Source organism: Talpa europaea (genome assembly GCF_964194135.1).
Source record: "Talpa europaea genome assembly, chromosome: 11".
Lineage (NCBI taxonomy): Eukaryota > Metazoa > Chordata > Mammalia > Eulipotyphla > Talpidae > Talpa > Talpa europaea.
Genome location: NC_140078.1, coordinates 21,680,572 through 21,707,845, shown reverse-complemented (window position 1 = coordinate 21,707,845; position 27,274 = coordinate 21,680,572). Strand labels below are relative to the sequence as shown.

The 27,274-nt window shown below is 48.0% G+C and overlaps 1 protein-coding gene across 5 annotated transcripts in view; it reads right to left on the bottom strand.

The window, feature by feature from the left end:
- Window positions 1-15,556: 15,556 nt before the first annotated feature.
- DLGAP4 (DLG associated protein 4) overlaps window positions 15,557-27,274 on the bottom strand; it is a gene marked incomplete at both ends in the record, with an annotated part of 74,919 nt that continues 63,201 nt past the window's right edge. For all 5 annotated transcript variants that reach the window (XM_084247659.1, XM_084247658.1, XM_084247660.1 and 2 more), the window contains 3 exons: window positions 15,557-15,775; window positions 16,582-16,737; window positions 17,625-17,716. In XM_084247659.1, coding sequence (XP_084103785.1) covers window positions 15,557-15,775; window positions 16,582-16,737; window positions 17,625-17,716 — 467 coding nt within the window. The remainder of the gene's footprint in view (window positions 15,776-16,581; window positions 16,738-17,624; window positions 17,717-27,274) is intronic.

Here is a 27,274-nt window from a genome sequence, read left to right as displayed (position 1 = left end):
ATGGGTAGGTGGGTGAGGCTTCCCTACAGGAAGGGCATGGAGTGGGGTGGGGAGCTTTAGACCCTGGGCCAGGGAGTCTTCAGACTTGGGGCTCCTGCCACCCATCTCATTCCACAAGTAGACAAGTGTGGGCTCTGTGTGATTTCAAACTACCTCCTCTACATCTCTGAGCCATTCCTCATCTGGGAAGGGGTAAGTGAGGAGGCTCGCCCAGCAGTAGGGATTAATTCATTGACTTGACTTAGTGTCTGAGAAGCGCCAGACAGAGTAAGCTGTTTTTGCTGTGATTGGGTAAAATGCTCAGGAATGGGCTTGGTGCCAACCATCTCGGTGCTTTATCTCCTTTATTCCTCACTAGCAGTTACTCTCCCCATCTCTCCCTCCCCAAGGGGTAAGGCCAGAAGAGCTGTGGGATGCTATGAGGGCACTGCTGGGGTTGCCTTCCAGGCTCCACCACCCCCCCCCCCCCCCCAAGCAGGAAGGATCTCGATTGGCTGCCCTGAATTCTTGACATTCCTGGCCCTCTCTCCTCCTCCCCATCCCTCTGGACTCCAGAGTTGGAGGTTCTGGAAGGCCCTTCCCCCACCTGTCCACACTGGATCAGCCCTGGTGGGGAGGTTGAAGGACTGGCTCAGTTTGGACCCTATTCCTCATTCTCACTTCAGAGGGCTCCCCCAGCTGAGAACCCCAATTCCGTCACCTGTGTTTAGGCCTGGCCTCCAGAGCCAGGTTTCCCATCCCATGTAGACCTGGATCTTCACTTTGGAGCTCTTGAAAGTCCCTGCTACCACTAGAGCAAATCTGGCCCCATCAGCCTGGTGTTCAAGGCCCTGTGTGAATCCATCTTCTCACTGACTGACTGTGGCACCTTCACTGTGTCTCTCTTGCCACCTACAACCCTTGCAACTGAACTGCTGGCTGTTCTCCAGACAGCCCCAGGCTTTGCTCCTTGGCCCCTTCCCAGGAATATTATTCCTTCTGCCGCCCAGTTCTTGAGACACCCCCTTGGGGAACTGTTTCTTTGCTCTTGTTTTGACAGCAAGGCCTTTCTCCCTCCTCATCAGTCAATCGGGCATAACTCCTGATTTACACCAAAGCCCACAGTTGGCTAACAGATGCTTATTTAATGAATGACTGAGGACAACTGCAGTCCTCACTGTACAGAAAGGGAAACTGAGGCCCAGTGAGGGGCACTTTGCCTGAGAGCCTAGAGCTGTGTGCCCCTCGGCTGGGGCCTCTGTGGGCCTGGTAAGAGGCCCTGGGGCTGTTACCACCCTTTCCTCTGGTCCAGGGTCTCCAGCAAGCTGCTTCTGCTTGTTGGGTTTTTTCCCACCCCAAATTGTGTGGTTGTGTCTCTTAAGCTGTCTCCAAGCCTTTATCCCATGACCTTGGCCTTTGGTCTTTGGCCCTGAGCTGGGATCCTGGCCAGCCCCAGTGTCCTGGGGCCTCAGCACCGTGAGAGACACTGGCAACCTGTGCCCTACACCTTTCCCTTGGTATTTCTCACATGGCCAAGGGGGTGTAGGCAAAAGCCCTTCTCCCTCATGACCTTGGTGGCAGGGTGACAGTGGGAGGAACGCCATCCTCCTCTGTGCTTTAGTGCTTTGTGGGGCCTGGTCCTTCCCTGAGCCTGGTCTTCTCCGGGAACTTTAACTCTGGGCACCCACAGAAGGCTGCAGGGGATGAGTTCACTGTGCCCAGCAGAGGCAGTGATAGTCACCGTCACTGTCACTGCAGGGCTCTAGGGCAGGCATGGCCAGAGCTCATCCACTGCTGTCTGAGGCTGGCTGGGCCCCATCTTCCATTAGGGAGCCATGACATGACCCAGAGTACTGTGCTGTGGGAATCTCCATCCCAGCAGCCTTGGGAGCAAGGTTCCCAAGCAGTAAGCAGAGAAGAGCAGTTTCTGAGAGGGGTACAGGCCAAGTAGAAGCCAGGACCCCTGGATAATACTTGGGTTAGAGGGGGACACATGGCCCTTGGGACTCTTCGAGGTTTGGTCACAGAAGGAAACATCTGTCTTGAGAGGCGCAGGTAGCCTATGGGTGAGGGCCTGAGGGCTCTGTGTGACTGGAGGTGGGCTCACAGGCAGGCTGGGCTCCTGTACCTCTCAAAGCCCCGTTCTGCAGGCCCTAGAGAGCAGGGATCACATACATCTGACAGTTGGCCTGTGACTAGACGCTGCCACCCCGTACTGGTGTCTGAAATCCCATTACCTCAAGGTCCTTGTGGCTGGGCAGTGCCAGATGCCTGCTCAAGAGCTCATCTCAGGCTGATTAGCTGACTCCTGAGAGTAGCTGGAGGGCTGGGGAGGAGATGGGGTCGGGTAACTCCAGCCCCTGTCCTTGTCTGGCCCTGGGGTGAGCATGGCAGACCTTCATCACCCGCAGGCAAGGCTGGGCAGACAGCCCAGAGCGGGAAGCCTGGGTACATGGCTTGGTGTGTGAGGGGCGGTTACCTGGTCTCTAACCCTCTCCCCAGACCCGGCCTGGTCTGGAACACGGGAAGGAGACAGGGATGCTCTGGAGGGGTCTCCTGGAGCCTGACCACCTGTTTCTCCTCTATGAGCGGGGCTGCCGGAGCAGGGAACGCCGTCACCACAACCCCCTCGGCTCCTCCTGAGCACCCGGAGCTCTGGGCTCAGCCTCTAACTCCACAGCAAGGGGCAGGGCCTGAATAGCCTCCTTCGCTAGTGGAGGGGCCACAGGTCCCCAGGGCTGGAACCGGGCCCCCTGCCCCACGCGGCTCCCACGGGAGCCAAAAGGCTGGTGGGGGCCCAGCAGCAGCAGCGGCAGCCGCAGCCCCCGCCCCACGCGGCTCCCCACAGCCCTCGGCCTCCGGTCGGTCTGGGGCCTGGCCCCTGCCCCGCCCGCGCCTGGCGGGCTCCCACCTGGTGCGGAGAGGGCGCTCTGCGTCTCGGAGCGGCAGCCGTGCAGGGTGCGGTGGCGGCCTTCGGTGGGGTCTGCGGTCTGGGTCTGCCGGTGGGGCAGTCGGGGCGGGCCTGGCGGGGGCGGCGGGCGCTGGCCGGGCCTTACAAGGCAGAAGAATGTGCGCGCTGTGGGGCGGGGCGAGGCTGCCTGCCCGGCCTTATTTGGGCTGGGGTGGGGGTGAACCCCCAGGTTGCAGCCTTCCCGAAGTGGGTGGGGGAAAGTGGTCTGAGTGATTGCGGGTGGGACTGGCTGGGGAGGGGAATTTATCTGCCTCTTGAGGCAGGCAGGACATCTAGGAGCCCCCAGTTCTCAGACACGCCTACCGCCTGTCCCCCTAAGCCCTGCTTCCCAGCATCCACTTTTCCCGTATGAGGGAAGAGGTGATACAGAGAGGACCTGGTGTCCTCCTTACAACAAGTCTTCAGAGGGTGTGAGGAGCGCTTGGAAGTTGGACACGACCATGCTAAAGGAGGGGGACACCCCCCGTGTCAGCCAAGCCACCCTCTTCTCCAGCCTGTGTTTCCCCACGTGTAAAATGGGAGAGTGGTGGTGAGAATTCAGTGAAAGTGGTCAGAAAGGGACAGGAGGCTGGGGGACCACAGACACATCCTGGCCGCCATGGCAGCCCCTCTTACCCCCGCTTGTTGGCCTGAGATGAAGGATGGGGTCTGGAAGGACAGACCCCTTTCGGCGTCAGTCAGGCATCAGGGTCTCTCCATCGTTTTGCTTTCTCTGCCTCCCCCTTTGATGCAACACAGATGTTCCCAAGGGAACTTTCCAAGACCCAGTTACTTCTGTAAATATTGACTGACAGCTGTTCCCTGGAAGTGTGTGTGCTTGTGGAGGAAACTGCAGTGAACAAGTAGCCACATGGCTGGGGGGTAGGGGGAGAACCAAGTGCCTTGAAGGAGAATAGAGCCTCCTGGGAGGTGAATTTGGGGCCATCTGAAGGAGGTGAGGGAGTGAGCCCAGCCCAGTGAGCTTGAGGCAGAAGCCCTGTCAGGGGAGTTTGTCCAGCTCAGGTGGAGGAGCTATGGGGACCAATGTGAATGTGGGGAGAGGGGGTGGACTAGCTGCTCGCCCGTAGGCCACTGCAGGCAGAGTTCTGAAGAGAAGGAAGACTTGGTTTGGCTTAGGTTTTAGTTGAATCCCTTGGCATGTTGTCTTGGAAATGGACTGAAGGACCAGGGTTCGAGGCGGGGAGGCCAGTGAGGACCTATTCAGCAGGATGATGTGTTCCGAGCAGCATGGTGGCAGGAGGAGGTGAGGAGGCTAGGATTCTGGAAACGTTTCCAAGGTGCAGCCAATGGGGTTAGTGGGGAGATGGGAATGGTTGTGAAAGAAAAGTCCAAGATGACTCCAAGGATTCTGTTCTAGGCAACAGGAAAGATAGAACTGCCATTTTTTAAGACGGGTTAGCTATGGAAGGAGCAGGTTGGAGCATAAATCAGAAGTTCTGTTTTGTACATTAATTTAAAACACATTTTTATTTTGAAATAATTTCAAATTTAAAATAACATTATAATAATTGTACAAAGAGCTCCTGTATTCTTTGACCCAGATTCTCTGATTATTAACATTTGGCTTTTCCTCTCTCGTAACATGTGTGTGTGTTTGTGTGTGTTTGTATTTCCCCTGAACCACTTAAGAGTAACTTGCATACTTCAATGAGTATCTCCCCAAAAAGGAGATTCTCTTATATTCCATAGCATATAGAATACAGGAGCTCTTTGTCTGGACCATGATCAAAGTCAGGAAAATTTTAGCATTGATCTAATACTATTACCTAATCTACCATATCCAAGTTTTGCCAACTATCCCAATCATGCCCTTTATAGAAAAATTTTTTTCTTGTCCCAGGAGCCAATCCAAGATGATGTGTTGTCATGTTTCTTTAGCCTCTCTAGAGGTGCGGGGTGTGGAAGGTGTGGTATATTTGCATAAAGTTTAGCAATTGAACCAGTTTTCAGTGAACAGTTTAGTGGTATTAAGTACATTCACATTGTTGTACAACCATCCACCAGATCCATTTCCAGAGCTGTTTTTTTAAGATTTATTTTTATTTATTCATACAAGAACTGGGGTGCAGGCCAAAGGAACTAGGGGAGAGAGAATTCACCAGGGATAGAGTGGGGAACAGAACAGGCAGATTGACTGAAATACACTGTTGAGGGGAGCAGCGGGCGAGACAGGAAAGGTCTGCTGTGCCATGTGGGTCCGGTCTTTGGCCAGGGGTTGAACTCAAGCCGCAGTGGCTGGTGATAGCTTCATAGTGCTGAGACTAGCCCCTGTGCCACAAGGGAGGCCCCCATTTCCAAAACTTTTTAATCTTTCCCTGCTGACACTGTAGCCATTAGACAGTGTCCCCTCCCCAACCCCTGGCAACCACCACTCCACTTTCTGTATAAACTTGACAACTCTGGGTCACTCATATAAGTTGAACAATACAAAACTTGTCCCTTTGCATCTGGCTTATTTCACTTAGCATTAGGTCCTCAAAGTTTCACCCATGGTGTAGCTTGTGACAGAATTTTCTTCCTTTGAAGGCTGAATAACTTTCCATTGTATGAGTAGACTACATTTTGTGTATCCGTTCATCTGTTGACGGACGTTTCGGCTTACATGTTTTAGCTATTGTGAATAGGCCTGCTGTGAACATGTGTGTACACATATCTTTTTGAGTCCCGGCTTTTGCTTCTTTTGTGTATATACCTAGAATCAAACTTGCTGGATCACAAGGTAATTCTGTTTTTAAGTGTTTTGAGGAATTTCCATCCTGTTTTCATAGAAGCTGCGCCATTTTATTTCCCACCCACAGTGCACAAGCATTCCAGTTTCTCCACGCCTGCCCAGTAGTTGTTCTGTTCTTTCCTTTCCAGTCTACCTACCAACCTGCCTACCTACCTGACCTACTCACCTTCTTACCTACCAGGTGTGAAGTGGTATCTCACTGTGATTTTCATTTCCCTAATAATTTTATACATCTTTTCAAAACTTATAGCACATTTGTATGTCTTGGAGTAATGTCTATTCAAGTTCTCCCATTTTAAAAATCAGGTACTTTTTTTTTTTCTAGTTGAGTTGTAGTTCTTCAAATATTCTATATATTAATCTCTTAGCAGATATATTATTTGCAATTTTTTTCATCCCATGGATTTATCTGCCTTAAAATATTTTAAAAACTTGATGTAGTTTACATACCACAAAATTCACCCTTGTGAGTGTACAATTCAGCAGTTTTAGAATATTCACAGTTACACAGCTTTCGCCGCTTGGCAATTCCAGAACATTTTCATCACCGCCTACCCCCAGACTATACTCACTGTCAGTCACTTCCCGCTCCTCCCTCCCCGACCTGGACAGCCACAGATGGCTTTTCACTTTTAAAAATAAATATGTTAAGAGTGGAATTGCTGGATCGTTGGTAACTGTTTAATATTTTAAGTGATTTCAGGCTGCTTTCCAGCGCTGTGCCATTTCGCATCACCCTCGAATGTATGAGGGCTGGAGCTTCTCCCCATCCTCACCAGCACTTGTCTTCCTGTCCTCCCATCAGGCATGAAGTCGTCTCTCCCTGTGGTTTTGATGATCATTTCCCTCCTGACTAGTCATGTTGAGTAGCCTTTCTTGTGCTTATCGAACATGTGTATATCTTCTTTGGAGAAAAAAATATTCAGCTCACTTGCCCATTTAAAAATTTGTGTTTTTTTTTTTTTGTTATTGAGTTGCAAGATATATATATTTATTCTGGATACTAGATCTTATCAGATATGACTTGCAAATATTTTCTCTCATTTTGTGGGCTAGCTTTTTACCTTTTTTTTTTTTTTTAAGATTTTTAAAAATTTATTTCTGCATACAAGAGCTGGGGTGTAGGGCTGAGGGAAGCACCGGGAGAGACAGGAGAGGTCTGCTGCACCATGTGGGTCAGCTACCTGGCGGGGGATTGAACTTGTGCTGCAGTGGCTGCAGATAGCTTCATAGTGCTGAGACTCAACCCCTTGTACCACCAGGGAGGCCCTTTACTTTCTTGATAGTTTCAATAAACACACATTTTATTTTATTTTAATTTTTTTTTTAGAGGCATGTTTTATTTATTTATTTACTTGTTCATTTATTTTGTTTATACATGCACTGGGTACAGTCAGAAGTGCGGGAGGGTGAGAGAATTCACCAGAGCCAGAGCGGGGAGCAGAGCAGGCAGAAGGACCGAAGTACACTGCTGAGGGGAGCAGCGGGCGGCAGGAGAGGTCTGCGCGCCATGTGGGACCCTCCTCCGGTGGCCGGGGAGCAGCCGGGGATCGAACCGGCGCCGCAGAGGTCACGGGCAGCTTCGCAACCCAGTGCTCAACAGCTGCGCCACCAGGGAGGCCCCTAAACACACATTTTAACTTTGATGTTTTTTTTTCCCTTGGTTTCTTGTGATTTTAGTATATATGAGAACCAACCTGTGTTTTATTTTAAGAGTTTTATAATTTTAGCTTTCAAATTTAGTTCTTTAACTCACTTTTGAGTTAATTTTGTATATGGCATGAGGTGAGGGTTCAGCTTCCCCTTGCATGTGGCTAGATTATCTAGTTGTCCCAGCACCATTACAAAGAAAACTTTTTTTCTCATTGAGATGTCTTGTCACCCTTGTTGAAAAATCAGTTGTCCATAGATATATATGTCTACCCTTCTGCCACACTGCACAATCTTTATGACTTTAGTTTTGCGTTAAATTTTACAATCACTGTGTCATCCAACTTTGTTCTTTTTCAAGATTGTTTCGTTACTCAGGGTGTCTTGCATTTTCACATGAATTTTAGAATCAATCTCTGCAGAAATGGCAGCTTGCAGTTTGATTGAATAATTCTATCTGTACATTAATTTGGGGGCGTATTGCCATCTTTTTTTTTTTTAAAGATTTATTTATTTATTTATACAAGCACTGGGTACAGTCAGAAGCGCAGGAGGGTGAGAGAATTCACCAGAGCCAGAGCGGGGAGCAGAGCAGGCAGAAGGACCGAAGTACACTGCTGAGGGGAGCAGTGGGCGGCAGGAGAAGTCTGCGCGCCCTGTGGGACCCTCCTCTGGTGGCCCGGGAGCAGAGGCTGCGGGCAGCTTCGCAACCCAGTGCTCAACCGCTGCGCCACTGGGGAGGCCCCGCGTATTGCCATCTTAATGAAGATTAAGTCTTCTGATCCAGTACATGGGATGTCATTCCTTTTACTTAGATCTTTTAAAGTTTCAGTGACATTTTATAGTTACCAGTGTATGAGTCTTATACTTCTGTTAATTTTATTTTTTTTAAAGATTTATTTATTTATGCATAAAAAAGCTGTGGTACAGGCCAGAGATGCGTGGGGTGAGAGGATTCACCAGAGACAGAGCGGGGAACGGAACAGGTAGATTGACTGAAACACACTGCTGAGGGGAGCAGTGGGCGAGACAGGAGAGGTCTGCTGCGCCATGTGGGTTGCTCCCTGGCCAGCTGGAGAGCTAACTCCTGCTGCAGAGGCTGCAGAGGCTGCGGATTGCTTCATAGTGCGGTGCTTAACCCTTTGCGCCACCAGGGAGGCCCTTCTGTTAATTTTATTTCTAAATACTTTATTCTTGATTGATTGGCCATTAATTGTTAATTTTACTTTTAGAACTTTTATTGGTAGTTGAAATGTTTTTACTCATAAATTCTGAGTAAAACTTCTGACACTAAATGTGTGGGTTTTATTCTCACACCAACCAAATCTTCAACTTTCTGGACTCGAACTCAGTGTCCTACACATTAGTTCTGATCCTAAATCCCCGAGGTAGCATTAGACTTCCATAGATTGAGGGCTCAGTTCCACAAGGCCTCCCTTACTTCATATGCCAGTTGCAAAGACTGGGTCCTGAGTCATACCTCTACCTGATTTGGCTACAAATTGAAGGTTTCCATACCATCCCCTGTCCATTTGATAATTTGCTAGAATGGCTCATGGAACTCAGGAAAACTGTTTAGTTACCAAGTCAGGAACTAGGATATAGCTCAGGAACAGCCAAATGGAAGAGGCATAGGACAGCCTGGGCGCTGGGGCGGGCAGGGGCTCTTCAGTTGTCTGCCAGCCCAGATGCTCTCTGAACCCTATTGTCTGGGTTTTTAATGGTGGTGTCACTACAGAGGCATTATTAAGTCACTGGCCATTCATGATTAGCTCATTCTCCAGCTCCTCTTTCCTCCATGGAGGTTGGGGAGTGAGGCCAAAAGTTCTAACCCTTGAGTCATCCTTTGTCTTCCAGGCAATCAGCCCCTATCCTGAAGCTGCCACCTGCAACCTCCAGACACTGTTCTCATGAGGCACTTAATGCTCTCGCACTTCCGAAGGGTTTTAGGAACCGTGCAGCAACAGAGACATTAATTTTTATTATATCAGATATTTTTATTATACCACCATGGAAAGTCAGTTGACTTTGTATATTGACCTTGTACCCAGCAATATTGCTGACCCCATTTTAAAACTTTAATAGCTCATATGTGTATACACCTTCAGATTTTTCATATGAAAGATCATGTATCTGCAAGTGTTTAATTTCTTTTCAATCTGGTTGCTGTTCATCCTTCTATGCGCCCATCCGCCCATCCATTCTTTTTGCCTACCTGCCCTGCCTGGAAGCTCGAATACAATGTTGACTGTGTGGCAAGAGCTGACATCCTTGCCTTGTTTCTGATCGTTGTGGGAGAGGCTCCCATCTTTCACTGTTAAATATATTAGTTGTGGATTTTTCTTGGATGCCCTGTATCAGAGGAAATTCTCTTCTATCCCTAGTTCATGGAGTGTTTTTATCAAAAAAAGGTATCAGGCTTTGTTAAATGCTTTTTCTGCATTTTAATCTGAAATGGCTCCTTAGCGCCTCTTTGTCTTCTATGACATGGACATTGAGAGTTCATACCACTTTGTCCTTCCCTCATGACCAGCTTCAGCCTATACATTTCTGACCGGAACATTGCAGGAGCAGACGATGTGCCCTGTGAGTCCATCGTATTAGGAGATACACGTTACTTTTCCCCATCACTGGTCATACTAACTTTGACCATTTAGGTAAGGCAATGTCTGCGTGTTTATCTATCATGAAGTGACTGTGAATGTGCTGGTGTACGTGAAGCTTTCACCCAGGACTTCTAACACCTACAGATGATTCAGTTTTTATTATGATGGTCGCCAAATGGTGACTTTGTAACCCTTCTCACTCCCATTTACTTTTATTTGCTGGTGGACATGTTAATTTTGAGAATACCTGTCAGACAATCGAGATGGTAAGCGGGAAATGTAGAGCTCCAGGAAAGGTATAGTTTTGTAGATTTAGATGTTGGAGTAGTCAGTTTATACAAGGTAAGTCATAAGCAGCTTAAGGTCCTGGGGCTGGCTGGCATGTGTTGGAGACACATCCTGGTGCTGGCTGGGTCAGGGTTCTGTGATACCTTGGAGGCGAGGACAAGAACTAAGCCTGTCTCATGAGAAGCTGTGCTCTGTGGAAGGAAATATCCATGCTCATGCTGGTGAAAGGCCTTACTACTGAACTTGACATTCAAGGGCTGCCCAGCACTGCTCTTCCCTGAGCAGCAGCATTGCCTCACACTTCTGCCTATGTCACTAGGCCCTTCACTGCCAGTTTTGAGAACTTTTTTTAAAAAATATTTATTTATGCACACAAGAACTGGGGTACAGAGATGTGTGTGTGTGTGTGTGTGGAGGGGAGGGGAGAGGGTTCACCAGAGACAGAGTAGGAAACAGAACAGGCAGACTGACCGAAAAAACACTGCTGAGGGGAGCAGTGGGCGAGTCAGCAGAGGTCTGCTGCACCATGTGGTTGCTCCCTGGCTGGGGATCGAATTCATGCTGCAGAGGCTGCGGACAGCTTCATAGGTTGTGTCTTAATCCCTTGCGCCACCAGGGATCCCAGTTTTGAAAACTCTTACTCATCTTTCAAAGCCCAATTTATGTATTGCCTTCTTTTCAAAGTCCTGCCCCTCTTTCCCCACAATAACTTTTTTTTAAATTTATTTATGTATACAAGAGCTGGGGTACAGGCCAGAGGTGCGGGGGTGAGAGGCTTCACCAGAGACTGAGTGGGGAGCAGAACAGGCAGATCTACTGAAATACACTGCTGAGGGGAACAGCGGGCGAGACAGGAGGTCTGCTGCGCCATGTGGGTTGCTCCCTGGCTGGCTGGGGATTGAATTCGTGCTGCAGAGGCTGCGGACAGCTTTGCAGTGCTGTGCTGTTCCGAACCCCTTGTGCCATCAGGGTGCCCCACAATAACCTTTTAGGAAATAGTTCTTGAGGTTCTCTTTGCTTGAGCACTGAGACTGGCAAGGAAGCATGACTCCTACCCTCAGGCTCCTGGCAGGGACAGATAGCCACATGTAATTGCACAGATCTAAGTGTCCCCATCACATCAGCGACAGCAGCAAAGACAAGCGAAGGGACTCCTGCTCCGTGAAGTGGGGGTCCGCACCAACCTGGTGTGGCCAAGGTGTGCTGGGAGGATTTCTCTGCCGAAATGCCTGACAGCTGAGCAAACAGTAGGTGTTACCTGCATGGCTGGGAAGCAGCAGCTCCCTGTGTGAGGCCTGAGGTGAGAATGCAGGGCAGGGAGCAGGGCATGGACTCCCCTGGGGGGTACAGGTAGAAAACCAGCAAGGGCCCCCAAGGCCAAGGTGAAATGGCTGGCCTTGATCCTGCTGGCACCGGGCAGGCCACAGAGGGTGAGGTTTGGAGGGAACAGAATGTTTGAGAGGTCCCTCTGGCTCACATAAGGCAGGCCAGCGGGCACCTCATTGAATTTTTTTAGATCAGCAAGACAGATAGGCCAGGAGACAGGAAGACACAACTTCATTTAACATTTCTCTTCTGCACCCGTCCAGTGCTGGAGGCAGGCGGGTGCTTCATCCCAGTCGGTCTGGCGTCTTCTGCAGCGCTGACGCAGGCTGGCAGCCACGTGATCCTTGGCCCATGGTCCTGTTGTCCTGGATATAAGGCCCGAGCCCAGTGCACCTCCTGGCTGGGGCTGGATCTTCTCTGCTCTCCAGGGAATGGACGGGAGGCTTCACAGGGCTCGGGGACTTGCAGGGGAGCTTTGGGGTCTAGAAAGGGACACTGGGCCGCCCCCTTGTGCTCAGATCTGCAGCACTCTAGGTGCTCAGGGGCAGTGCACATTGGGACTCCCTCTGCTGTACCCTGGCACCCTGCCGGAGGGTGCGTCCTGTTTCTCTCTTGCTGGAAATGCAGGTGCTAAGGGGCCCAGCTTCTTTGGGAAGCTGCTGTCAGCCTCCCCCTGGAGTGACAGATGGCTCCCTGACAGAACAGCGCAAGGGACGGGCAGCATCTCAGTTGTGTTCTTGTTCAAACCGTTGGCACTGAATGTAGTTGTGAGAAAACATGAATCCCAATGATGCAAGTCTACAAGATACTTGGCTACTTAAACGTGTCATGAAAAACAAAACCAAGCCAAAGAAGTCGGAAGCTTTTTGATTCAGTGAGTCTGAAGACACAGCATAACTGAAAGCAGTGATGACAGATCCTTAACCGGACACTAGATGGATGAAAAGGAAAAGCCGTAGCGGACACTCGCAATGCTTTGGCACCACTTGTTTGTGAACTTGGGAGGGCAATGATGGTTTTTGGTCTTGGAGGAATGTACCGAAGAGTTGCATGATGTGCCTGGGGGTGAAGTGTCATGGTGTCTGCAGGTTACTTTCAAATGGCTAGTGGGGAGAAGCATGTGTGGGTTTGTGCCTGAGGAATAACAAATAGGACTAAATGTTGACAACTGATAATTCTGGGTAAGGGACCTGGTGTCCCTTATACTGTTCTTTCAATCTGGCGGGGGAGGCAGGGTCTCTCTGCTGCTGCGCCGGTGGGGCTGGGAGCAGGGGTGCAGATCCTGCCTAACAATCGCTTCTCTCCCCAGCGTGCCCGACACAGGGAGGGCAGGATCCCTTCCTGAGACACCAGCCTGACCCTCAGGGTCCCTCCCCTGCCAAAGCAGAAACACTCAGGCTCTGACTGGTACACACTGAAGGAGTCAGGTCCACCTGACCCTGGTTCCCCAATAGCTATGAGGAGTAGACCTGGGCTGCAGGAATGCATCCCGCTGCATTCTTCCCAGTGGCCAGGGTGTCCTGAAACCTTCTTACTTACCCTCCAGGTCACCCCCAGCAGGTCTCAGGATGTGCAGGTCCAGGAAGGTGGCAACCCCAGGAATTGAGCAGAGCCACCCATGAGACTGGCTATTCGGCCACCACTAATGGGGGGCCCAGGGATGAGGGCAGCTGCTCCCAGCAGCAGAGGGCCTGTGTTAGGAACGTCCTGTGAGGGATGAGCTGTGCAACCTGAACAAAACTCTTGTTGGCCTGCAGTCACCAGTATCCCGGCTGGATTGGACTAAGGCCCAGAGCCCAGCCCAAGAACTTTCCAAAGGCATGCTATTCAGTACCACCAGGCATTGGCAACTAGGGTCCTTTGTCCACAGAAAGGGCTTTCCCCAGGCTGGCTAATGCCCACTGTCACTCAGGGCTTGGGGGTGCTGTCAGAGCTTTCCTACCGCCTGATGTAGACTTGACCTTGTCTGACATGTTCAGCATCCGTCGTCCCCTCCAGAGCTCTGAGAGTGACCTGTATCTACATCGGCACCTAGGCCCGGTAGAGGGGTGTTCAGGCAGTGCATTCAGTATGTAAACTGTCAGGGTGGGGGCTGTGGGGAGGCAAATACCCCGTCCCCTGAGATGTCAGAGTCAGCATTTGTGGGGGGGTGAGAGCGGCCAATGTTGGCTCCTTCATGGCAGTTGATAAGCACTGACTTCTCACAGGATGCTGCTAGGTAATTATCGCTCACTCATTTTTCAGGTGAGGAAAACAATAGCTTGGTTTTCTTGTCCAGAATTGCAGAGCGGGTGGCGTCAGCCTGTCTCCAAAGCGTTGCCTTTTGGGAAGAGGGTTTGGGGCTTGGGCTCCTGGGGAACTCCGCTCCACCCACTCAGTCCCAGCCTGGCCCACCCCACTGCAATAATACCATGAGCCCTTGGTACACGTTACCTCATTTATTCTCACAACATGCCTGTGAGGTAGGGAGGGGCAGGGACTGTCCCCGTTTTACAGAGGAGGAAGTTGAGGCACACAGAGGTCAAGTGACTTGCCCAAGGTCACAGACGGCCAAGCTGGAATGGGGCCCCAGAGCAGGCCCTCAGTTCTTTCGGGGGCCCCCTGCAGCAAGCACTGGACACGAGGACGTGTCAGCGCTGTAGTTGTGTACACAGTAGAGAGCAGCCCTCCTGCGCTGAGCTGGCTGCGGGCTGGCCCTGCCCTCCCGTCCTCCCCACCCCGCCCTGCAGGCCCGGCATCGCAGCTCAGGGCTCATGACACCCTGGGAGTGGGGCGGGGGGGGGGGGCAGAGGAAGAGGAGGAGGAGGACTGGGGCTAAAAAAATAGAACAGAACAGAAAATTCAGAGGCCGGGCAGATGGGCCCATGGTGGGGCAGGGTGGGAGACCAAAAAAAAAAGGGGCTGCTTACACACAAGGTCTATATTTTTACACACACTTGTACACACACCTAGATATAGTACATGTAAAAATATATGCTATTCACACACCCGCCTCCTGCCAGGTGCCCCGAGAGCCAGCGGTGGCGCTGGTGGGCATGGGTGAGCAGATGGGCGTTTGTTAAATATACACTCTAAGGTCTATGTGCATATGTACACATACGTACAGACAGCCGCCTGCCCCTCAGGTACTGTACACAGGCTCAGCCAGGGACAGATAACCCCTGGAAAATGGGGTACCCCCTCTCTCGAGTGCCTCCCTGCAAGTCACTCTGAGTCATATGTTTTGCTGAAGGAAGAAGGGGCTGGAGAGAAGAAACAGGCGGGAGTCTGGAGTGTGAACTGTGGCTTTTTATCTCATTTTCCTCCCCAAGACTTGAACCCTCCTCTGCTCACTCACCTGACCCTGCCTAGGGCTGGCGGAGGGCAGTGGGAGGGCGGCTGCTGCCGGGAGGACCTACATCTGCGTGAGCACGTGTGTTGCTTGTGAGCACTTGGCGGGGGAGGGGATGCATGTCCATCTCTCTGTCCTCTGGAGTCTCAGCCACACAGAGGGCTGAGAACCACACAAAGCCACTAGCCAGGATGGTGACCCCTGTGTGAGCTCTGAGGGGAAAAGAGAAAAAGAATGAAAACTCCAAGGTCAGAGCAGGGGGAGCTGGGAAAAGGAAGGACATGGCAGGTGCCCAAGGCTGCCCTTGGACTGACGTCGTCTTGTAAACAAGCTAGTTTAAGTTCTCGTTAGATAGAACAAGTAAAAAGACCGCAGTCTGGAGGCTGGGCCGGGGAGTTGCCGAAGTCCATCTATCTAGTCCGCCACGGCCGGCAAGAGGAAAAAAGTGTTTTATAGTTTTTGTTGATTTTCTTTTTGTGTGAAGTCTTCGTAACCTAAAGCTGGGAGGGACCCAAAAAAGCCAAATTGTGAGCCCTTGAATGCGTCAATTGGAAAGTTGGCTCAGGGTCTCTGGACAGAATGACCATACTAAAGGTTGAGAAAATTTTGTTCCATTTGCATTTAGTTTGTGGTGGTGTTTTTTTTAATGACTTAAAACGGTTTCCTTCCTGGTCTCAGAGCCGGGTCTGGGCCTCAGGGACATAAATCTCGATGCTGTCTGCGCTCTCTGTGGCTGAGTTCTGCCGCACGGAAGCTGCCCGCTTGGCCGCCAGCAGTCTCTTGCGGGCCTCCTGACGCTGCTTGTCCCCGGCGTCGGAGGCCTTGTCACGGCTCACTGCCGGCTTGGATTTGGCTGGCTTCTTTGGGACTGGAGGGGGTGGTTTCTTCTCTTCCTTTAGTGAGACAGTGAGGAGGGAAGAAAAATAAAATAAAGGTGCCACGTTTTGTGTGGCAGTACCCCCACTAGATGGTGGCAGCTGGACTGTCCAGCCCAGCCTCCCCGCATCAAGCAACACACATTTGGAATCAGGAAGCCACAAGAAACGATGATAGTGGGAACAGCACAAGGCGTGGGAGCAAAACAGCAAGCTATTAGAATCCTAGAATGCTCTAGCAGGAAGGGATGGACAGATCATTGTTCCCACCCCTGAGAGCCTGAAACTCGGGACTTAAATTCAGGGCCTCTGACTCCCAGGTCACCTTTCACATGCTGTTCTAGGGAATGAGAAGTCCCAAGGGCCACAGTCAGCAGTAACCAGTCAGGGGTCACTGTGCCTGTTTCACAGAAGGAAGTCTGAACCCCAGCAAAGAGGCTGGCGTCTTGAGGCAGACTTGGGTCCAAGACCCCCGACTCCTGGCAGCATGGCCCCAGGGGAAGGACTGGTTTTTGCCAAAGCTCCTACAGCATAGCTACACTGGTGCTCGAGGCTGTGGGCATGTATCTCCTAGGAGCCCCATTTACTGAACATGCAGGGCAGGTATGGGGGAGCATGCTTTGAGGGGGCAGCCTCAACTACATAGAGCGAGCGGCATGCTGGACAAGCGCCAGGCATGGACCCCGCGCACTGATGGACGTGAGCCCCCAGCTCAAAGACGACACACGGAGAAGGGAGCCAAGCAGCACTGACCGATGTGGGCAGCGTTATTGCCGACCAGGAATTTGTCCCTGGACTTCCCCTCCGCACTGCTCCATGCTCACCTTCCTCTTCTCGGGGGTCTCCACCAGCTGCCAGCTGTTGGCCTTGAGGTGGTAGAGTTCATCAAACTTCATGCTGATGTCCTCGATGGACAGCTGTAGCAGGTCCCAGAACCCTGCCAGGTCCTGGGCTGTTGGACGTGGGTTGGCGTCAGGGTTCTGTGGGGCAGATAGCAATTAGTGGGACAAGCCATGCAGAGGCTTACACCCCACCCCAAACATGATATCCTGGCCATAGCTGACGTCTCAATGCCTCGTCTTGCTACCCATTGACAGCATCAAGGTCAGTATCTACAGGCACGAATGAAGTCAGTCCCTGGTCATCCCATGATAGAGATCTTTGGGAGAAGACAGTCCCCTCCTGAGAGTAGATCCTGCACATACATGGGGACTGAGGCCTTCGCCACCACTGCAGGGCTACAGGGAGGAAGGCCCTATGTCCCTGTTGCGTGCCAGGTGGAGAACTGTTTCTATTTAACAGAGAGGACAGAAATGCTTGGCTGTGGTCGGGTAGTGAAGTAGGGCGAGTCGCACCACTCCGGGTGGGTGTGATTACACAATCCATGTGTTTTCTCTCCCATCACATTCCTCATTCTGACTGCCCCAGATCCCTACGTGTCCTGAAAGCACGTTCGTCACCATTGTCCTCCACTCCTACGAGTGCACAGCCGTGGCTAGCCGGAGAGAGATTTCCACAGGAGAAGTCATCTTCCCAACAGGTAAGGTGAAGGGGAAGGAAATCCTCCAAGCCAAGTGGTGGTATTTCATTAGTTCTTACCTTGACTGTCTCCTCGGAGCATGGTGCACATAAATAAGCAGGGATAACTGATTTTTAACGTTCACGTAGCTGTTTCTTAAACAGAGTTCACTTTTATATTTCAAGAGGTACTAGAGACCTCAGAGGACCATTCCTAGCTCTTTCCTACTGCTGGGCAGTGACAGGCATCACTCATCTTCCTCTGCCTCGAGGGAACAGCACCTCCCGGGAGGCGCTCTCAGAGGCTGAGGGCCTGGCTGGCAGTCAGAGCTGAAAGAATCACACTCACCAAGTTTTGCTCACAGAGGCCCCGGAACTGCTGGAATTTCTGGGACATCAGTAGCTGAGCACTGCCCACGGCACTGAGGACTTTTCCTAAGACTGAGAAAGAGAAAGTAGAAAAAGACTGAGCAGAGTGCAGGGTCTGCCATGTGGGATCAGGGTCACGGCTTTCCTCTTACCCCACCTTAGGACAGAAACCATTACCTGGTGATGGCAGTTGGTTTTCATTTTATTTATGTTTCAGTTTGTTCTTGTTGTGAAAAATGCAAACAACAGACATAAAGTGAATCCCACTCCCTAGCTCCCCACGAAATTTTATTGCAGTAAGTATTTAAATGGGAAACTTTCCTAGGAAATCAAATTACTATTACAGACGCAAAGGTTAATGAGATTTTCTGTTTCTTCTTAAGAATCTGAAGTTTAAATTCTTCCCAGAAAAGAGGAACCAGGCCTATGTAGTTATGCAATTCTATCCTAGAATTAAATAATCTTAGGACTCCTGCAACAAGCTGTCATTTTCTGAGAGCAGGTAGGACATACCAAGAATAGACAACTTTCACTGTGACCAGAAATGTAAGTGTTAATAGATCATCAGAAGAGTTAACTGTTTTCTAACACAGGAATATAAGGTTAATCTTTCAATGTGACTTCCAGTTTTAAAATGGGGACATAAAGACTCTACTACCTTCTACCCACCCTTCCCGAGAAATCACTGGACAGCAAAATAAGAACTTGAAATGCAAATTATCTCTGATCTATAACTCTGGAGCAGAGTAGATGAGAAAGGTTGCCACATGCAGTGACTCCCGCACATTGGGGTGGGAAATCTCTGATAAAGATGGCACCTTTAGGGGAGAAGCCAATAATCTGTCATTTGAAATAAAAAGGGGGTATGACTACAGTAGGAAATTTCCTGAAACTGGCTCAGTACCCAGGGGCCCTTATAAGCAGCCCTACAGTTGCCTAGGAGAAGCCAGTGCTGAAGAACATAACCCTGCACCCACCCTCTGCCTTAGGAATTCCTGCTGGCTTGGGATACAGTTCTGGCCCCTCTCCCACAAGGATCTATTTTACAAAAGCTCACAGATATTATGGGAACAGCAAATGGCAGATGGATATTCACCAGAAAACTTGTGCAGTAGTGAAAGTGTGACATTTCACTAGAGGAGACAGTGGTACAGGGAAAAAGAGACTTAAGACAATAGAAGGAGAGAGTACATGAGCTAGAACTAGTGAAAGAGAAAAACAGGCCATCACAGATAAAGTATGATTCTGGAAGCAGCTGAAATATATTAAGGACATGGAGACCAGGACTGAAAAAGTTCCTGTTCAAAACACTTGATTAAACTGCTAAGCAACAAAAGTAGACATCTTTTGAAATGAACAGCTTTAAGTGGAAATAGTGTGTCCACAGGGTAGACAGATAGTGGGTGGGAAGTGTGCCTGGCTGGAGTGGAAATAAAAGGAAAGTTCTCCTGAGAATTCTTTTTTTTTTTTTTAATAGAGGCATGTTTTATTTATTTATTTGTTTGTTTGTTTTGTTTATACAAGCACTGGGTACAGTCAGAAGCACGGGAGGGTGAGAGAATTCACCAGAGCCAGAGCGGGGAGCAGAGCAGGCAGAAGGACCGAAGTACACTGCTGAGGGGAGCAGCGGGCGGCAGGAGAGGTCTGCGCGCCATGTGGGACCCTCACCTGGTGGCCGGGGAGCAGCCGGGGATCGAACAGGCACTGCAGAGGCTGCGGGCAGCTTCGCAACCCAGTGCTCAATCGCTATGCCACCGGGGAGGCCCTCTCCTGAGAATTCTTAACCATCAAAGCAATGAGCTACAAATTAAACAGCAAACTTACCAACCACACTGATGGTCAAGGTATTAAGAGAAAAATATTAATTCTTTGGGTGTAAATGGATACTAGTGGGGAAGGAACAGTCTTCAACAAATGGTGCTGGAAAAACCTGATGCAAAATATGAATGTACTGTAAAATGTTTTGGGAACAGGATCTCTCCCTGCTCTAGCACAGAGAACGAAGCCAGTAGTACAGATTTGAAGTCTGAAACAAGTATGCTGCCTGCGGGTAAAAACAATTTTTTCATCCCCTCTGAGGAAGAAGGGCCCAGATGAGTGGTTAATAGCTGCACCTCGCCTTCTTGAGTAAAGAAAAGAGTAAAGCCCTGCCTGCCTCTGCGCATATAACACCAACATATCTTCTTTTTTTTTTTTTTTTGAAGATTTATTTATTCATGCATACAAGAGCTGGGGTACAGGCCAGAGATGTGGGGAGTGAGAGGATTCACCAGAGACAGAGCGGGGAACAGAACAGGTAGAATGACTGAAATACACTGCTGAAGGGAGCAGTGGGCGAGACAGGAGAGGTCTGCTGCGCCATGTGGGTTGCTCCCTGGCCAGCCGGGGATCAAACTCATGCTGCAGAGGCTGTGGATTGCTTCATAGCGCGGTGCCCAACCCTTTGTGCCACCAGGGAGGCCGTAACACCAACATATCTTTAGGTCAAAACAACCCAGAGCCAGAGTCCTGTCAAGAATAATTACATTTTTAACATCACTGAATCACTGTTCCTACCTTTATGAACTAAATCCAAACTTGTCTTTGTTGAAACAGTTCTCAGAGTAAAATCTGTTGGACTAATTCCCAGGTTTGAATTCTCACTTTGATTACTTAAGATCTAAACATAAGAGCTAAAACTAAAGTTCTGACATGAAAACATAGGAGCAATTTTGGGCCTCCCCTGGTGGCGCAGCGGTTGAGCACTGGGCTGCGAGGCTGCCCACGGCCTCTGCAGCGACGGTTCATTCCCCGGCTGCTGGCGAGGTTCCCACAAAAACAAACAAACAAACAAAACAACAACAAAAAAAATAGGAGCAATTTTCATAACCATGAAATTTGGTAGCGTTTCTTAGAAAAGAAAAACAGTAAAACGGACATTAAGATCAAAAGCTTTCAGGCACATAAGGATACTAGAAGAAAGTCTAAAGACAACCACAAATGGGAAAATAACTGCAAATCATGTATTTGATAAAGGTGTGTAACAAAGAATGCCAAAAGTTATGTCTGTAACAACAAAAAGGCAAACCATCCAATTAAAAAGGCAAGGATTTGAGTAGACATTTCTCGAAACATACAGGAATGGCCAGATAAATATGCCTGTCATTAGGAAACTGCAAATAAAAATAATCAGATACAAAGCTCAACAACCAAAAACACAGAAAAGGTGTTGACAAAGGTGTGGAGAAATTGGAATCCCTAGGCACTGCTGTTGGGAACATAAAATGGTACAGCTGCTATGGAAATTTTGGCAGTTCCTCAAAAAGTTAAATGCAAAATTAAAGATATGGAAAAAGGTATGCCAGGTAAATACTAAAAACAAATGCTGGTATATTTATGCTAATATAAAAATGGTGGAGCCTCCCCTGGTGGCGCAGCAGTTGAGCACTGGGCTGCAAAGCAGCCCGCAGCCTCTGCAGTGCCGGTTCAATCCCCGGCCGTTGGTGAGGGTACCACATGGTGCGACAGACCTCTTCTGCCTTGCCTGCTGCTCCCCTCAGCAGTGTATTTCGTCAGTCTGCCTGTTCTGTTCCTCACTCTGGTGAATTCTCTCACCCTCCCGTGCTTCTGACTGTACCCAGTGCAAGATAAGTCTACTTTCAGAGTGGAAAAACTTACTATACCTCACTGGGTAGCTAGCAGGTAAAAAATTATTAGTTAAGGTCAGAAAATTTGATTCACTTAATAAGCTTGTCTTAACAGACATATAGAACCCTAAATCCACTCAACATAGATTTGAGTGGGAACACTTTGTTCTCACATCATGGGAACACTAATACTGATCCCATTCTAAGTCATAAAATAGATCAAATTTAAAAGAACTGGACATCACAAAAGATTTTTGAGGGGTATAAATATAGTTAGAAACTAGTAATAAAATTACAACTAATACATTTAAAAACAAGCATAAAAGGTTGATGCTTGAACAGCACTGAACTGTGTGGGTCCATTTACACAAACACAATGTAAACTTAGAGTACTGTTAACACGTAATGCTGTAAATATATTTCTCTTACGACTTTGTTTTTTCCTTTCTCTAGCTTACTTTATAATACAAAATACATGTTAATTGTTTTTGTTACTGATACGGCTTTGGTCAACAACAGGCTATTAAATTAGGGGGGAGTCTAAATTTACATGCATATTTTCAGCTGCAGGGGAGTGTTGGTATCTCTGACCACTGTGTTGCTTAAGGGTCAACTGTACTTCTAAATAACCCACTGGTCAGAGAAACCAGAGTGGAATTGATTGATTTATGCATAGAAGAACTGGGGCGTAGTCCAGAGGTGTGGGGAAGGGGTGAGAGGATTCACCAGAGACAGAGTGGGGAACAGAACAGGCAGATTGACTGAAATACACTGCTGAGGGGAGCAGCAGGGGATACAGGCGAGGTCTGCTGTGCCATGTGGGCAGGCTCCCTGGCCGGGCGAACTCATGTTGCAGTGGCTGGCAGCAGCTTGACAACGCTGTGTCTTTAACTCCTGTGCCACCAGGGAGGCCCCACTAGAGCGGAATTTAGAAGCATTGCATATTCTAACTTGATAGATATGGCTAAAGTAGTAATTTAAGGGAAGTTCACAGACTTCAGAGTTTGCATTTTTAAAAAGTGAAGAAGCAACACAATTAACCCAAAGAGAAAATTAATGATTAACAGATAAAGGAAGATCAATAAAAGTAATAAACTGGTCAAGATAAAAAAGATTGATAGGAATAAAGGACGTAATCATACTAGAAAACTCACCTTAAATGAAAGTTCTAAAAAACAATGAATAAAAGATAATTTTTTCTTAAACTGAAGGGAATATTAGCAAACATCTCAACCTCATTTTATGAAGCTAGGTAACCTACATACTGAAACAGGCCAAGAAAGGAAAATTACCAATTTCTCATAAACAAAGATAATGATATTAAATCACATATTCACAAATTAAGTTCAGCAACATACTAAAATATAATTCAGCTGAGTTTATTCTGGTAATACAAGACAGACTCAGCAAAGACAGTGTTTCATGATTTCTCATTCTGGCCATGACAAGCCAGTTAGTATCAGACAAACTGAACCTCCTACAAAGAATAAATAAAAACGAACTTAAGAGTGTTCCAAGGAATTAAAAAAAAATTACCAAAGCAAGCATAATTTGATAAGCTGAGATCCCCGTGAGAAGGGAAACAATACTGAGAGGAGCCTGACATTCTGAAGTTCTTTTACCCTAAGTGACAAATAGCAGAGAGGCTAAGAAGTCAAGCAGCAGGGGTGGTTAAGGGGCTGAGAAGCACTTGTGGCAGTTTTAGGGGGACACACAGAATTTAGAGCAGATGGAACTTGAAATTCATCAAGGATGTACATTAAGCTGAGTAAACGTCCAGCAGTCTTAGCTCCCACTGGGGTTACCCCTCAAGGGCCCACACTAGGATAAAGGCACAATAGAAACAGACTTAGTCATCATAAAACACTAGCTAAGAATGAGTTCAATTAGTCTGGTCCTACTGCAACTGTCTGCCACTTGTTCTTAAAAGATTAGAAAATCTTGAGCCTCAAGTTCTCTCTGGTTTTCATACATTTCAGGCAGTGAATAAAAATTATCAAGCACACCAGGAGATAGGACCACACAATAGCAGAAGTTTTGGTGACTGCACACAGAAATAAAAAAGACCTATAGGGAAAGGAATAGAGATACTTGAGTTATTGGACAAGAGCTTTAAAATAACTGAGTATGGGGCCTCCCTGGTAGCGCAAGGGGTTAAGCACTGCATTATGAAGCAAGCCGCAGCACGAGTTTGATCCGTGGCCAGCGAAGGAGCAACCCACATGGCGCAGCAGACCTCTCCTCCCTCAAACGCTGCTCTCCTCAGCAGTGTACTTTGGTCAATCTGCCTGTTCTGCTCCCCACTCTGTCTCTGGTGAATCCTCTCACCCCCGCATCTCTGGCCTGTACCCCAGTCCTTGTATGCACAAATAAATCTTAAAAAAAAAAACAAAACTGAGAATGTTCATGTGTTCATGAAAATGTATGACAAGATGAAGAATTTCAGTGTTTCAGCAGAATTTATCAAAAAGAGTCTAATGGAAATTCTAGCACTAAAAAAAAAATATCTGAAATTATAGACCATATGGGGTGCAACAGTTGAGTTACAGGAAACATCCAGACTGAGACCCAGAGGAGGGAAAAAGAATCCAGAAGAGAGTTAAAATTAGACATGGTAGTCTAATGTGTGTGTAACTGAAGAGTCCCAAAGAAGAGAGAAAATAAAGTGGAGCAGAAACTTGAGAAAATGAAGAAATAATGGTCAAGACTTCTCAATCTTGGGTCTCCCCAGTGGCGCAGCAGTTGAGTGCTGGGTTGTGAAGCTGCCCACAGCTTCTGCAGTGCCGGTTCGATCCCCGGCTGCTCCCCAGCCACCAGAGGAGGGTCCCACATGGCGCGCAGACCTCTCATGCTGCCCGCTGCTCCCCTCAGCAGTGTACTTCGGTCCTTCTGCCTGCTCTGCTCCTCGCTCTGGCTCTGGCGAATTTTCTCACCCTCCCGCGCTTCTGACTGTACCCAGTGCTTGTATAAATAAATAAATCTTTAAAAAAAAAAAAGACTTCTCAAACTTATGAAAGTGATTAAAGCTAAAAATTCAAGAAACCCTGTGACATGTCAAGTTGGAAAACTGCTAAGAAAACCAGACCCAGGTAACAGAGTAAAACAGATAAAACTCAATCACAAGGAGAAAATCTTTAAAAAGCCAACAGAGGGCAAAGAAATTATTCTTCAAAGGAGCAGCAGGAAGATCAATAATGATTTTTCAATAGAAAGACTAGAAACCAGAAAATAGTCAAAGACACATATTTGAAGTGTATAGCAATACCAACCTTGGGGAAAAGACATTTTAAGGCAAATAATGCATTTTAATAAATACTAAATGGAGTTTGTCAGGCTGAATGAAAGTGATCCCAAATATAAGCAGAGAAATAAAGCAATGAGGAAAGGATAAATATGTGGTTAAAGTTAAATACTGACTGCATAAAGCAAAAATGTCTTGTGGCAGTATGAATATACACAGAACTAAAAAACTTCACTGCAACAGTACACAGCTGTAATAGCCATGATGGTATGGTGCTGGCATTAAGAATACACCTGGGGTGAGGGGGCCTCCCTGGTGGTACAAGGGGTTAATAAGCACAGCACTGTGAAGCTATCCTCAGCCTCTGCAGCACGAGTTTGATCCCCGGCTGGCCAGGGAGCTACCCACATGGCACAGCAGACCTCACCTGTCTTGCCCACTGCTCCCCGCAGTGTGTACTTCAGTAGATCTGCTTGTTCTGCTCCCCACTCTGTCTTTGATGAATCCTCTCACCTCCTGCCCCCGCACCTCTGGCCTGTACCCCAGTTCTTGTATGCATAAATAAATCTTTAAAAAAAATACACATGTATATCAATGTATGGAGGAGAATAGAGAACTCAGAGAGGACAGCTTATATTTGAAGTCAACTGACGTTTTGACAAGTATGTCAGGACTATTCAACTGGGGAATGAATAGTCTCTTTAACATGTGATGCTGGGACACTGGACATTAAAATATAAAAGAATGAAGTTATAGTCATACCTCACACCATACACAATTGATCCAATTAAATTGAAGAGAACCGTTGTCAAATTTAAAGGTCTTTAGATTTGGACAAGAAGATAATGCAAAATCTGTTCAAGAGAGGCAACCAACTATGTGGGCACTGCCCAATTTCCCTAAGCAGTCAGAATATTTATCTTGGCTCTAAGGGCAGAACCATGTGACTACTTCTGTCTTTAAGTAGTAGTCACTGAAATAGGGTTGTGTAAAGGTCTCCATTTAGAGGTTGGGTTCAGCAGCAAAGGTTGGGGTCTGGTTATTAAACTCCTTGGTGGTGTAGGGGTTAAGTCTCAGTGCTTTCACTGCTATGCCCTGAGGCCTGAGTTTGAGCCCCAGCTAACCCACAAATGGTGCAGCAGAGCTCTCCGGTCTTGCCTGCTTCTCTGCTTAGCAGTGTATTTCAGTAAATCCACCTGTTCTGCTCCCCACGCTGTCTCTGGTTGAACCCGCTCACCCCCTGCACCTCTGGCCTGCACTCCAGTTCTTCTACACACACACACACACACACACACACACACACACACTAAATAAAAATACTTAGTGTGAAAAAGAATGTTATGCTGCAATAATTTTTTATATTGAATACATGTTAAAACACATTTTAGACATTTAGGGTAAAATGCTTATTAAATTTGTTTCACCTATTTCTGTTCACTTTTTGATTTCTTTTTCTATATCTATGCATACAAGAACTGGGGTATAGGCCAGGGGCGCCAGGGGGCGGTGAGAGGATTTACCAGAGACAGAGTGGGGAGCAGAACAGGTGGATTGACTGAAATACACTGCTGAGGAGAGCAGCAGGAGAGACAGGAGAGGTCTGCTACGCCACGTGGTTTAGCCACAGAACTCATGCCACTGTGGCTGGCGATGGCTTTATAGCACTGAGACTTTAACCCCTGTGCCACCAGAGAAGCCCTCTTTTTACTTTTTAAATGCAGCTCCTAGAGCATTTAAAACTGCACGTGGCTCATATTTTTGTTGAACAGCACTATTCAGCTGCCCAGAACCTAGGCCACCAGGCAGCATTGAGGGCAATGTCTGATACTGTGGATTAAATGGGTTTGCCAAACTCCCTTCGTCCGCCCTGCTTTTGAAATGCCAGGAACCAGATCTGTTCCCCCTAGGGAAACTAGAGGAGTCTTTTCTGAAGAAGATTCTTAAGGGTTCCAGCAAAGACTGATTTTTCAAGGTGCTCTCCTAAAGAACGGGCAAGCTTGTCGCCCAATCGTGCTGCAGCAGGATGTCCTTAAACTTAGATGGGCAACAAACCCGTTTAATTTTATGTTAACAGTAGCTGTCACTTTATCACTGATAGAAGAACAGATAATTTCATGACATTGCAGTTTCACAATTATCTTTTTTTAAGGTATGTATACAAACCCCAACATTTATTATGTGAGCCAAAATGTACAGAAATACAATATATGGAATTCAGAGCGGTGGCTTTTTTCCCCCTTTTTTCAAAGAGGGCTTGACTCTCACTGCCAGGCAGATAGAGAGACTGCACACTGGTGGAAACAGACCAGGGGTTGGCTCCGAAGTTCTGCCTAGAACTATCTAAATGCCATCCCCTGCACAGAGGATAAGAAGGGAACGTCCTTCTAGTTCCCACCATATATGGAAGCTGCTGTATTTCATTTTATCAGCACCAATATACATCTGGATTAAATGTTCACACAAAAATGAAGCTAGTACATAAAATTCTGGCTAAAGAGGGCACTTTATTCTCATTTAAATGTATCAAGTAAAAATTAACCTAAAGGGGCCTCCCCTGGTGGCGAAGCGGTTGAGCGCTGGGCTGCGCCGGTTCGTTCCCTGGCCGCCAGCGAGGGTCTCAAAAAAAATTTAACCAAAGATTTCAGTGCATTGTAAGCACAGGTTTAGTGTGTAGTTTTAATCAGCTGAAAACAATGGTTTAATGAAACCGAACACTTGCTCCGTCTCCACCTTAAGCTGTGAGTTCTAGGCTTCCACGTTGAT